The sequence below is a fragment of the Anomaloglossus baeobatrachus genome, chromosome 10 (genome assembly GCF_048569485.1).
Source record: "Anomaloglossus baeobatrachus isolate aAnoBae1 chromosome 10, aAnoBae1.hap1, whole genome shotgun sequence".
NCBI classification, from domain to species: Eukaryota; Metazoa; Chordata; class Amphibia; order Anura; family Aromobatidae; genus Anomaloglossus; species Anomaloglossus baeobatrachus.
In genome coordinates, this window is record NC_134362.1 from 55,093,667 (window position 1) to 55,108,053 (window position 14,387).

At 50.1% G+C, this 14,387-nt stretch overlaps 1 protein-coding gene across 1 annotated transcript in view; it reads left to right on the top strand.

Moving 5' to 3' along the window:
* Positions 1-6,464, top strand: part of LOC142255225 (pre-mRNA-processing factor 39-like) — an 85,289-nt gene extending 78,825 nt beyond the window's left edge. Inside the window, exons 13-14 of the mRNA XM_075326739.1 lie at positions 4,829-5,357; positions 5,453-6,464. Of these exons, the coding sequence (XP_075182854.1) occupies positions 4,829-5,357; positions 5,453-5,515 (592 nt within the window). The 3' untranslated portion in view covers positions 5,516-6,464. The remainder of the gene's footprint in view (positions 1-4,828; positions 5,358-5,452) is intronic.
* Positions 6,465-14,387: the final 7,923 nt, after the last annotated feature.

The window sequence follows — 14,387 nt, forward strand, 5'->3', positions numbered from 1 at the left end:
ACCTTGCTCCTTGCACAGGTTAGTGGCTCTGTCGCCACAGACCAGGGGCTCCCTTCAGTGGTGGCTTCGGCCCCTCTCTCTTCAGGGACGCTCCTTCCTGGCCCCGTCCCGGGTGATCCTCACCACGGATGCCAGTCTATCCGGCTGATAACAGAGAGAGGTAGTGGAACGGGGCTTTAAAAACCGTGCCAAAGATCCCAGATGTAATCTTGAATTAATGTATTTTTATTTTGGCATAGGTCTACGCGTTTCAGGAGGCTCAGCTCCCTTCCTCAGGACCAGCAAGCACAAGATACATCAAATCTCAATCTCAGGGATCTTTGGCGCGGTTTTTAAAGCCCCGTTCCACTACCTCTCTCTGTTATCTGCCGCTTGGGGTACTGCTGCCGCGATCCACACACATGCTGCTACAGGACTTGTGCCTGTCACAACCCTGATTGATGAGTAGGATTACTCTTCTTTACCCCCTGTTTGTCAGGGTAAGACCCTATGCGCTTTTTTTCCACAGGTTCTTTTTGCCTTTGTAGTCTATCCGGCTGGGGAGCAGTATATCTCCACCACAGAGCGCAGGGCACTCGGACCCCGTCCGAATCAGCCCTCTCGATCAATGTGCTGGAAATCAGAGCTGTGCTTCTAGATCTCTTAGCCTTTCACCACCTTTTGGCGGGCAAGCACATTCGAGTCCGGTCAGACAACGCAACAGCGGTTGCCTACATCAACTGCCAGGGCGGAACACTCGGCCGCCTGGCAATGTTGGAGGTTCAACGCATCCTTCAGTGGACGGAGGACTCCAAGTCCACCATATCCGCAGTCCACATCCCAGGCGTGGAAAACTGGGAGGCAGATTATCTCAGCCGTCAAACCGTGGACAGCGGCGTGTGGGCTCTGCATTCGGCAGTGTTTCGGTCACTCTGCCGCAAGGGGGGCACTCCGGAAGTGGATCTTCGCTCCTACGTTCCTCAGGCCTTTGCAGCGGACGCGCTGGTTCAAGATTTGTCCCAGTTTCGTCTGTCTTACGTGTTTCCCTCTCTAGCTCTTGCTCAGAGTCCTGCGCAAGCTCAGAATGGAGGGCGTCCCTCAAGGCTCTGTCCTAGGACCCCTACTTTTCTCTATCTACACATTTGGCCTGGGACAACTCATAAAGTCCCATGGCTTCCAATACCACCTATATGCCGACGACACCCAGATCTACCTCTCTGGCCCAGATGCCACATCTCTGCTGTCCAAAATCCCGAAATGTCTATCTGCTATATCCTCCTTCTTCTCCTCTCGCTTCCTAAAGCTCAATGTGGCCAAAACTGAACTAATCATCTTTCCTCCGTCTCACCTACACTCTCCACCTAATCTATCTATTACAATAAATAACACCACGCTCTCGCCAGTACCCAAAGTTCGCTGCCTCGGAGTGACCTTTGACTCTGCCTTATCCTTCATACCACACATCCAATCCCTCACCACCTCCTGCCGTCTTCAACTCAAAAATATTTCCAGAATCCGCCCTTTCCTCAATTTGCAATCAACTAAAATGCTAGTGCATGCCCTCATAATCTCCCGCCTCGACTACTGTAACATCCTCCTCTGTGGCCTCCCTGCCAACACGCTTGCCCCTCTCCAGTCCATCCTTAACTCTGCTGCCCGACTGATCCACCTCTCTCCTCAATACCACCCCGCTTCTCCTCTCTGCATGTCCCTCCACTGGCTTCCAATCTTCCACCGTATCCAATTCAAACTTCTAACACTGACCTACAAAGCTGTGCATAATCTTTCCCCTCCGTACATCTCCGAACTACTCTCCCACTACACTCCAACACGTCACCTCCGGTCCTCCCAAGATCTCCTCCTCTCCTCCTCTCTCATTCGCTCCTCACACAACCGACTCCAAGACTTCTCCCGAGCATCCCCAGTCTCCTGGAACTCGCTGCCTCAACACGTCAGACTATCCCCTACCCTTGCAAACTTCAAACGGAACCTGAAAACGCACCTGTTCCGAAATGCCTACAATCTACAATGAACTCGCTGCCGCCCGACCACCGTGCGGAGCTGCCGCCCGACCACCGTGCGGAGCTGCCACCCGACCACCGTGCGGAGCTGCCGCCCGACCACCGTGCGGAGCTGCCGCCCGACCACCGTGCGGAGCTGCCGCCCGACCACCGTGCGGAGCTGCCGCCTGACCTACACCCCACCTATTGTCTCCTCCCCATAATCCTATAGAATGTAAGCCCGCAAGGGTAGGGCCCTCTTCCCTCTGTACTAGTCTGTCTACTGTAACTTGTATACGTATTTTGTATGTAACCCCCTTCTCATGTACAGCACCATGGAATTAATGGTGCTCTATAAATAAATAATAATAATAATAATAATAATTCTCATTGCTCCAGACTGGCCCAGGCGAGCTTGGTACCCAGACCTGCTCCATCTGTCCGTAGAGGTGCCGTGGCATCTTCCGGACCGTTCAGACCTTCTCTCACAAGGTCCGTTTTTCCGCCTGAAATCTGCGGCTCTCAGATTGACGGCGTGGCTCTTGAGTCCTGGATCTTGACGACTTCTGGTATCTCTCCTGAAGTCATCTCCACTATGACTCGGGCTCGGAAGTATTCCTTGGCCAAAATCTATCACAGGACCTGGAGAATTTTCCTGTCCTGGTGTCGCTCTTCCGGCCATGCTTCTTGGCCTTTTTTCCTTGCCGACCCTTCTGTCCTTTCTGCAGTCCGTCCGCAGCTAGGACTATCCCTCAATTCCCTCAAGGGACAGGTCTCGGCTCTGTCAGTGTTGTGCCAGTGGCGTATCGCTCGGCTGGCTCAGGTGCGCTCTTTCATGCAGGGCGCATCTCACAGCATTCCGCCTTACCGGCGGCCCTTGGATCCCTGGGACCTTAATCTGGTCCTCACGGCTTTCCAGAAACCCCCCTTTTGAGCCTCTTAGGGAGGTTTCTTTGTCTCGTCTTTCACAGAAAGTGGTCTTTCTAGTGGCCATAACTTCCCTCAGGAGAGTCTCTGATTTGACTGCGCTCTCTTCGGAGTCACCTTTTTTGTTTTTTCATCAAGACAAGGTGGTTCTCCATCCGACTCCGGACTTTCTCCCTAAGGTGGTTTCTCCTTTCCACCTTAACCAGGACATTTCCCTGCCTTCCTTTTGTCCTGCTCCTGTTCATCGCTTTGAAAAAGCGTTGCATACTCTGGATCTGGTGCGGGCGCTCCGGATCTATGTGTTTAGCACCGCTGTTGTTAGGCGGCGCACCTCTCTTTTTGTGCTGACCACCGGTCGGCGTGAGGGCCTCTCGGTTTCTAAGCCGACCCTAGCTCGTTGGATTAGGTCGGCCATTTCCGATGCCTACCAGTGTACTCAAGTGCCTCCCCCGCCGGGGATCAAGGCACACTCGACCAGAGCTGTCGGTGCCTCTTGGTTTCTCAGGCACCAGGCCACGGCTCAGCAGGTCGGTCAGGCTGCCACTTGGGCTAGTCTGCATACCTTTTCGAAGCACTACCAAGTGCATGCTCATGCTTCGGCAGATGCGAGCTTGGGCAGACGCATCCTTCAGGCGGCTGTCGCCCATTGGTGAAGTTAGGTTTCGCCTACTTCTCAGTTTTCTGTTTATTCCCAACCATGGACTGCTTTGAGACGTCCCATGGTCTGGGTCTCCCATAGGAACGATGAAGAAAAAGAGAATTTTGTTTACTTACCGTAAATTCTTTTTCTTATAGTTCCGTAATGGGAGACCCAGCACCCTCCCTGTTGCCTTTTGGCAGTTTCTTGCTCCGCGTGTTATCACCGGCTGTTGTTGTAGACAGAGGCTCCGGTTGTTTCGGTTCTTGCTCTATCTCTACTTGTGGGTGGCTACTCTCCTTCAGCTTTTGCACTAAACTGGCTAAATTTGGTTATCCAGGGGGTGTATATGCTCGGAGGGAGGGGCTACACTTTTTAGTGTAGTACTTTGTGTGTCCTCCGGAGGCAGAAGCTATACACCCATGGTCTGGGTCTCCCATTACGGAACTATAAGAAAAAGAATTTACGGTAAGTAAACAAAATTCTCTTTTTTATATGGGACTGTGCACTCTCAGATTAAAAAAAAAAAAAAAAAAAACTCCGTCAGCACACCGACACTTCACATAGATGTGTTAATGCAGCCTTAGGGTGCTTTTGCATTAGCTAATATGTAGGAACGCACCACCAATTTCACAACTGATACCGCGTATTTCCAGGGACTCCAGTCGTGAAAGCCACGACCATGGAAGGAACAATGCGAGATCAGGAGAATCCGAAAAATAAAATCTTCATACTTTATTTGTACATGGAATAAGAAAACTCTATGATGGCAGAGATATACAATCATGAAGTTTTATTATGCCATGTACAAATAAAGTATGAAGATTTTATTCATCGGATTCATCTGATTTTCTTGCATTGTTCAGAGATTTTTTCATCTCTCTTTCTTTGTGCTGATTTTGGTGCTGAAAATCTAAATATTTTAAAATGTTCCAAATTGTTTTCCAAATGCTTTTCAACTTTGTGAACGTGGTTTTCTCGTAACTTATCGAACTGCTTTCCAGATGGATTTTCCAGATGGATTTAAGTGAAGTTCCAGATGGATTTAAGTGAAGTGTAACAATTCCAGATGGTTTTAAGTGGTGGAATTCCAGATGGATTTAAGTGAAGTGGAATTCCAGATGGATTTAAGTGACATTTTCACATCACTTATCAAACTGCTTTCCATATGGATTCCAACCAAAATTCACGATGGGTAGTGGTGCTCAGAATATCCCCATTGATCCCAGCCCAAATGCACAGTATTTTACAACATGTATTTTTTTCTATTTGTTCTCCCATGCAGGGGTGAAGGAGATGAAAGCAATAAAAAAGCCAAAACTGAATCCAGTGACCCCTCTGTAAAGGTCAATATTTCAACCCCAGAAGTTCCAAAACCTGCAGTTTCACCTGTAGCATCTTCTACAACAAATACAAGTACAACTGAATCCGCTACACAAAAAACTGAGGGGCTAACATTCACTAAACCAGTCCAAAGTAAGCCTCAACAAACCCCTACAGCAAAGGATTATGCACCAAGACCTTTAATACAACCAGATTTCCCTCCTCAAGCACCACAACCTGTATCTCTAGCAAATAACATGTTCAGGGGGACAAATCACCAACAAAGAATGCATTTTAATCCACAACAAAGAATGCATTTTAATCCACAACAAAGAATGCATTTTAATCCACAACAAAGAATGCATTTTAATCCACAACAAAGAATGCATTTTAATCCATATCCAGGAATGCCGTTTAATCCACATCAAGGAATGCCTTTTAATCCACATTATATGAGCGGGCCTCCTCAGAATTATGGACCATGGTTTCAGGTAAGTACAAACTAAATTACCCAAATTGTGGCCCCTTTTAGTTTTCACATTGTCCATCTTTTTCAGTCCTGATGTGTTATTTCTTCTTTTTTTAGAACTTTGGAGGCTATAACAACCCACCACCTTGGAATTACAACAGATTTAACTCGCCCTTTTAATCTCCTGTTGGAATTTTGCTAATTGTTGCAAACCGTTTAAAGCCCCAAACCAAGAAGGGGGTATATTTTCTTTTATTTCACCCTATTTTTTTGGAGGGACCTGACTAAAAGTTAACATTTTATATCTCCGTGCACTGTGGAAAAAGCAATGGCTCTCCCTGGAACGTAAAAAGGCAAAGCGTGGACGGCTTGTTGCCCGGAACATATAACGGATGATTAACCACGGTTAAAGCTCATATTCAAGCTATGTTTGTACAGACGGGTTTGCATCTGTTTTTTTTTTTTTTCCTAGGGAACAGCAGGAATGGATCCCACAGAGACATGCAAATCGAGATACAGCCTCAGGGTTCGCCAACATCTGCGTATAAATACGCCAAGTACACGCCAATAAAAAAAATCACATTGCACTCACGTCAATGTTAAACAGTGATGCAGTACTGATCTGCAAGTTATTCCTCCGCTGTTATCGGCCTGCGAAAAAGAAATCGCATCCGTATGCTGTTCGTTTACGGATACATTACCATTCTGTAGCACAGAACACTGCAAATGGTTCTGTATGAATGCAGAATAATAGCAGTTAAGAAAAAAAACAGATGGCATACAGACGCTAGGCGAGAAAATAATCGCACACTCACCTGACATAAAGAATACCAAACTGAATTCACTCTTCCAACTTTTCTGGATCAAAATCTAACAGATTTTTTCCCTCACCCCATGACTGCACCACGATATAAGGGTGCTGTCATGGGTTCAGAAAAAACATACAACCGGTAAGCAGTTACGTATTTTTTTTATACTCAGATGTGAGCGAACCCTTAGTGTGTGAACCGAGCCTTATCATTTCAGTTTGTTTTTTCAAAGTTCTCTTTTACTTTTTCAGTAGAAAAGTAGACAGCCTAGAAAATGTAATGCCACTTCTGTAATTCATTTTTTTTTTTAAATAAAGTTTAGTACAAAAACAGAAGTGTCACTTATCGTAAACCTGTCACAGACACTCGTCAAAAGGATTGATCTTTTAGTGAAAGCTTCCTTTTATAGGGCCATAGTTGTTGTGGAGGTAGAATAATAAACCTTTAGGTCACCAGTATAACCTCAATTACCTTGTAAGCCTGACATATGACTATCTGTTGGCCAAATGCATTTTTTTAACACATTTAGTCATCTGTAATTTTGAGAATATTGAGAGACAAGCACACTGTCCTCCCAAGTCAAATAGTGCTGCCACCACCTGCTTATGACACCTCATTCCAGAGAGGCTCTACATGGCGAATTGTCAACAATGCACATTGCACTGTTAAAGATTGTGTTGCATCACAAGGGAAGGGCTTATGACTACTTAGCATCTGGCCACTTGTGTGAGGGGTGAACTGTTCTTAATTAGGCCAGATATATTGTTCCTTTGTTTGGTAAATCAAGAGAAGTTCGCCATTGTTTCATGTCAGACTGACCAGAGCCATATTCTCTGTTAAGTGTGGATTGCCTCAGCTCCTTTCACTACATTAATCAAAGGAAAATTATGCAGCTGTATTGAACTAGCTACCAGTGAGAGAACCACCATCTCCCACTAATCCTGTAAGACACAATAACCTGAATTGAGAACTGAGGGGTATAAAAAAGGTCCTTGCTGCTGTCATTCCTTCATTCTACAGGACTTCAGCATAGGATCTATGGTTCCAGCTGGAGGATCACAACTGCTTCACTGCTAAACGCTGAGCTCACAAATTCACTTAAAGAACCCAGGCTGGAACAATTCGGCCATCTGGCTAAATATCTTGCTGTGCTCGACCAGCTTCTTAAGCTTGCCGCTATCTCCTAAATCACGACTCTGTTATACATATGGACAAAGATTGTCTCCATATCCACGGCCCCATGCTTGGAGCCCATTTGTTAGGCCCAGCTGGTCAATGTCTGCCTAATCGAGCCATCGAAGTCTGAGGATTGCTACCCCTGAGATATGTCAACAGTGTAGGAAGTGATATACCCCGTCCACACCCTACAATGGGTCCAGCCTGTCAAGGTCAGTGACATTCAGGCCCAGGGACTTCAAGATGCTGGATCGTCCATCAACCCTGGTCAGCCCAGATATTGTTTCCCCCAAAACACCATTTGCAAGGTCACCAAGTGACCATCTCTCTGGCTGGAAGCCAACGAATGGACATCCCTTTAGCACGTGTGCGGTTCGACTCAGGTACCGACCAGGAAGAGTTTTAAGTGGGGCTCATGGATGGCCTTACCACACCTATTATTTTGGGGAATGACCTATGCCAAGGACTTTCCAGCCAGTTTGTCACAGCCATCACATGCAACCAAGCTAAGCAGCTCCCTGATGCGGATCCTTCTGCCACCTCTTCCGAGGATGACGCACATCCCCATGCTTCCAGCATCCTTCTCTGAGCCAGCGATAACCAGACTGTGGCCATTGACTGGGAGGAGATAAATCATAAGGAGTTTAGGGAAGCCCAACTCACGGATCCCACTTCAGAGCTTGTCAGCAGTGCGGCTGCCAGATCTGTGGGAGGAAATCGGGGGGTGTATAGATGGGAGAAGAATCTTCTTTATCAGGAAAAGTCTGCATCCTACCCAGGAAAACCCTGGACCCATGTCCATCACCTCGTGGTACCCCAGCAGTACAGACTTCAACTTCTGCGCTTGGCTCACGACATCTCTGCAGCTGGGCACTTGGGAGTCAAAGACACATGCCTGTCTACTACGTAGTTTTGTGTGTATGAAGGGGGAGGGGTTGAAGGGGGCAAGGGTCACACAAGAAGTGCATAAATAGTCTCTTGTCCAGTGTGTCGACTGATAAGGGGAGCCCCTGTCATACCCCGCTCCAATCCATGCCTTTGATAGGAGAACCGTTCCAGAGAGTTACCATTGATTTAGTAGGCCCCTCAGCCATCCCCAGCGGAAAAAAGTTCAATCTGACCCTAGTAGACTTTGCTACCCGCTACGCAGAAGCCATTGCCTTGTCATCCATTAATGCAGCGCACATGGCTCAAGCTTTACTGGACATCTTTAGTCTAGTAGGGTTTGGCAGTAAGTATTGACCAACCAGGGGGCCCAGTTCCAAAGCAAGTTAATTTAGACCCTCTGGGAGAAACATGCACACTACCCCCTACTACGCTGAAACTAACTGGTTGTGTGAGCACTTCAACAGAACGCTCAAACAGCTAGCTGCTATGTAGCGTGTGAGGGGGGAAATTGGGAGAAAAACTTGCAGCAGCTTTACGTCTCCTACCGGGAGGTGCCACATGATTCTACCGGGTTCTTCCTGTTTGAATTGCTGTATGGCCGAAAAGTACGACGACCTTTAGAGTTGGGAGGGCACCTTCCCACATAAGAGGTTCCCATACTGGATTATCTTTTAAAATTTTCGGGAAAAAATAGGATGCTTCATGGTCTTAATCCACAAAAATGTAGAAGTAGCTCAGGAAGGGCGGCAACGATGTTACAACCATACTGCCAGACTCTGAGAATTTGCCTGTGGACAGAAGGTTCTAGTATTAGTACTGGTATGCAAAAATAAGCTGTAAGCCATGTGGGTGGGTCTATTCACCATTCCAGGAAATTTGTGATTACTGACTACACCGTGGCCTTGGATCAAGTAGGTGTTTGTGAATGGACCTACCATGTCAACAGGCTAAAAGCCTATGAGGAACAAAAGGTCACCAAATCAGCAGTTTGTTGTCCCCCTTTAGATGACCCAGATCCAGGACTTATTGGTGCACTCCAAAATGAGAATGAGGGTAATGGCTTGATCCATCCTAGAAGCAACAGTTAAACATTCTCGGAACATATGCTTTCCTGTTCACGAGTCAGCCTGGGTGAACACCCCAGATCAATCATTATGTCAACACAGGGGCAGCCACTCCACTCAGACAACTTGACTATTGGGTGATACCTCCGGTGTTGGCAATGATGAAGGTTGAGGGGGTTGACATGTTAAATATGGCGGTCATAGTTACTGCCCATAGCCTGTGGGTTGCCACTGTATTATTGGTGCCCAATAAGGAAAAGAGCACTTGTTTCTGTGTGGACTATAGACTACTTAATGAGATCACAATTACAAACCCCTACCCCATGCCTAGGGTGGATGAACTAATAGACAGTTTAGGGAGGTCTCGGTTCACATCTAGCCTTGATCTGAGTAAGGGATACTGGCAGATCCCACTCATGAAAGAGGCTCAAGAAAAAGAAGGATTTTTGTGTACTCACCGTAAAATCTCTTTCTCTGAGTCTTCATTGGGGGACACAGGACCATGGGTTATGCTGCTGTCACTAGGAGGCTGACACTAAGTAGACATGAAAAGTTAGCTCCTCCCTAGCAGTATACACCCCGAGCCGGAGGCGGGCTCAGATCAGTTTGTGCAGAAGCAGTAGGAGGAGTACCCGAATCACCATACATAAAACAAAGTTATAACTAAATTAATGCAGCCATGCGAACAGGTGGTCTATGAACCTAAGACCCTGAAAATGGCAGGCAAATGCAATGAAAAACAACAACAACCAAGCAGGGTGGGTGCTGTGTCCCCCAATGAAGACTCAGAGAAAGAGATTTTACGGTGAGTACACAAAAATCCTTCTTTCTCTATCGTTTCATTGGGGGACACAGGACCATGGGACGTCCAAAAGCAGTCCCTGGGTGGGAATATCGAAGCACCGCCGCAGGGAGAATAAACAACGACCTCCCCCGGCGGGCATACATTACGACTGAATGTTGTCACCCTATTACAGGTGTGCAACTGCCGCCTGCAAAACCTTTCTCCCAAAAGCCGCATCTGCCGATGCTTGAGTGTGAACTTGGTAGAATCTGGTAAAGGTGTGCAGACTAGACCAGGTGGCGGCCTTGCAGACCTGATCGGCCGACGCCTGATGCCTAATCGCCCAAGAGGCTCCCACCGCTCGGGTAGAGTGAGCCCTTACCCCCCGAGGCGGAGACTTGTCCCGAATCCGATAGGCCTCAGATATGGCGGAACGGATCCATCTGGCAATTGTGGCCTTGGATGCCGCCTCACCCCTCTTGGGGCCCGAAGGAAGAACAAACAGACCATCCGACTTACGGAACGGCGCGGTCCTGGAGATGTAGATCCTAAGGGCGCGCACTAGGTCCAGGGTGTGCAGGGACCTCTCCAAGCTGTGGGAAGGTCCAGGACAAAAGGACGGAAGGACAATTTCTTCGTTTAGATGAAACGAGGAGACCACCTTCGGAAGGAAGGAGGGATCTGGCCGGAGAACCACTTTATCCTGGTGAAAAACCAGAAAGGGTGCACGACAAGAAAGAGCTGCCAGTTCTGACGTCCTTCGAATAGAAGTGACGGCAACGAGGAACACTACCTTCCAAGATAGGTGAGAAAGGGAAGAATCTCGCAGAGGCTCGAAGGGAGGACCCTGAAGGGACCCTAGGACTAGATTAAGGTCCCATGGTTCTAGAGGGCGACGATAAGGCGGGGCTAGGTGGGCAACTCCTTGGATGAAGGTCTTAACCTGCGGGCGAGAGGCTAGTGGCTTCTGAAAAAGAATTGTCAAAGCCGAAACCTGGCCTTTTAGTGTGGCTAGCGAGAGACCCGCATCTAGGCCGGACTGTAAGAATGCCAATAGCGAAGGAAGAGAGAAGGCGAGGGGAGAAGAAACTTTGTTCTCTTCGCACCACCTGAAGAAGACTTTCCACGTGCGGTAATAAATCTTTGAAGAAGAAGGTTTCCTGGCCTTAATCATTGTTTGTATCACTCTTGGAGCGAAACCAGCCTGAGCTAGAACCCAGGATTCAATGGCCAGGCCGTCAAACTTAGAACCCTTGAATTCTGATGGAAAAGGGGTCCCTGCTGAAGAAGATCGTGACGGTCTGGAAGACGCCAAGGGGTGTCTGCGAGGAGCTGAGTGAGTTCTGCGAACCATGCTCGCCTGGGCCAGTCCGGAGCCACTAGGATTACTGGTATTCCTTCCGCCTTGATCTTCTTGAGGACCCTCGGGATTAGAGGAAGTGGAGGGAAGATGTACGGGAGACTGAACTGGCCCCATGGCAGGGTGAGTGCGTCGACTCCTAACGCCAAGCTGTCGCGGCACCGTGCTACGAATTGCGGTACCTGACGGTTGAACCTGGAGGCCATTAGGTCTACATCTGGCACGCCCCATCTGCCGCAGATCTGGTTGAAGACTTCCTGATTGAGAGACCATTCGCCGGACGCGAGGCCTTCCCTGCTGAGGAAGTCCGCCGCCCAATTGTCCACGCCCGGGATGTGGACCGCTGAGATCAGAGAGTGATGACGCTCTGCCCAATGCAAAATCTTCCTGACTTCTCGCATCGCCCCGGCACTTCTTGTGCCTCCTTGGTGGTTGATGTACGCCACCGCCGTCGCATTGTCCGACTGGATCCTGATCGGGCAACCCTGAACTAGGTGCCGAAACTGCTGCAAGGCTAGCCGAATGGCCCTTATCTCCAGAATGTTGATCGGGAGAGAGCTCTCCCGCGGCGTCCAACGGCCCTGAGCTGTGTGATGGCGGAACACGGCTCCCCAGCCCTGGAGACTGGCATCGGTGGTCACTATTTTCCAGTGGAGCGGGAGGAATGACCTTCCTGATGTGAGATTGCGTTGATTGCTCCACCAGCTGAGTGAGTGGCGGGTCTCTGGCGAAAGAAGGATCCTGCGGTCCAGGGAAAAGGGAGATCTGTCCCATTCCTTCAGCAAGGCTAGTTGGAGGGGCCGGAGGTGGAACTGCGCAAAGGGAACGGCTTCCATTGCCGCTACCATACGCCCCAGGACTCGCATGCCGAACCTGATGGAAACTTGGCGCTGGCGCTGGAGAACGCGGATGCCTTGTTGCAGAGAGGAAATCTTTTCCTGTGTGAGGAAAACCCGACCTTGGGTGGTATCGAATACCATGCCTAAAAAGGTGATCCGCCGGCCCGGGGTCAGAAAGGACTTCTTTCGGTTGATCAGCCACCCTAACCGGGAGAGGGTGTCGATCGTGACCTGAACCCCCAGACGACAATCCTTGAACGACGAGCCTTTGATGAGCATATCGTCCAAGTACGGGATGACCATGACACCCCTGGAATGGAGGACGGACATGGCCGCCGCCATGATTTTCGTGAAGACCCTGGGAGCGGATGCGAGGCCGAAAGGAAGAGCCGTGAACTGGAAGTGATCCTCCGCTATCGCGAAGCGGAGGAACTGTTGGTGAGAGGTGGCTATAGGTATGTGAAGATAGGCGTCCCGAATATCCAGCGATGCCAGGAACTCGCCGATCTCCATGGACGCGATCACGGAGCGGAGTGACTCCATCCGAAACGGCCGCGACCTCACCGACCTGTTTAGCAGCTTTAGGTCGAGGACGGGGCGGGCGGACCCATCTTTCTTGGGGACCACGAAAATGTTGGAATAGAACCCTCTGAAACGTTCTGCGGGGGGAACTGGCACCACGACCCCGGCTTGGAGGAGGGAGTCTATGGCGTGAAAAAACGCACGCGCTCGTGCGGGAGCTTCGGGAGGACGGGAAAGGAAAAACCGATTCGGCGGCCTTGAGTCGAATTCGATTTTGTAGCCAGATGTGATGATCTCCCTGACCCAGGCATCCGCGGTCAGGGGGATCCACACATGCTGGAAGCGCAACAGACGTCCTCCCACTAGTCCGGCGCTGGAGCGCGCCGACCGCGAGTCACTTGGAGGAACGTCGGTGGTAACCGGAAGAGGATCTCGTGGGCTGGCGGGGGCGTGAACGCCAGGCGGGATTGGTCTTGAATGACGGGGTCTTCCTGTCTCTCGGAGGAGAGCGGCTTTTCCGCGGCTGGGGATTGGAGTTGAAGCTGCGAAAGGGGCGAAAACGAGCGGCGGGGCGCCGATTTAGGATGCGCTTGGGGCGCAATTGGGGGAGAGATGTACTCTTTCCCCCCGTTGCATCGGAGATCAACTTGTCCAGTCTCTCTCCAAAAAGACGTTCCCCTAGGAAAGGCAGAGAAGTCAGCGACTTCTTAGAGGCCGCGTCCGCGTTCCAGGAACGGAGCCAGAGTGCTCGGCGGATGGCCACGTTGTTGCTGGCGGCCTGGGCCGCGCAATTGGCAGATGCTAGGGCTGCGTTGAGCAGATACTCACCCGCGAGGGTAATCTGCGAGGAGATGAGGACCAGATCTGGATTGGCAGAAACTGCTCGGAGTCCGCCGCGTAGCGTGTCTGCCCAGGACATCAGTGCCTTCGCGACCCAAACCGAGGCAAAGGCTGGTGAGAGGGAAGTGCCCGCCGCCTCGAAGGCGGAACGGGCCAACCTGTCAATAGTACGGTCCGTGGGATCTCTGAGGGACGTACCGTCAGTGAGTGGAAGGACTGTGTGAGAGGATAGGCGGGAGATTGGGGGGTCGACCACAGGAGAGCCCGCCCAGTCCTTTTTAAGATCCTCTGGAAAAGGATAGTGTAGATTAATGTACCTGCTGCTGGTAAATACCTTGTCTGGCTGCTGCCTGTGGGTGCGCAGCAAGTCGGCAAATTCCGGATGTCCGCTGAAAGTGCTCTGTGGCCGCCTCAATCGCTTAAACGAGACTTGGGTGCTCTGAGAGGAGACAGGGTCCACTTGTACCTTTAGGGTCTGGTTCACTGCCTCCACCAGGCTATTCACCATACGCCGAATATCAGCCGCCTGCTCAGCGTCCAGCACGGGTGCTGCATCGTCTTCATCATCGGAGCAGTCAGAATGTTCCCGGGAGGAATGATGGGACGGCCCTGGTGGTGAAGGTGAAACCTGCGAAGAGTCTGAAGAAGATACCTTACGGGTACGCTTCTGCGCAGCCGAGGAGGTCCCTGCAACGGGGCTTACTTGCTCCGGCGGCGGTAGCGTCGGGTCTGCAGGCGTCTGGGTAAGCGACGGCAGCAGGCGCAGTGCT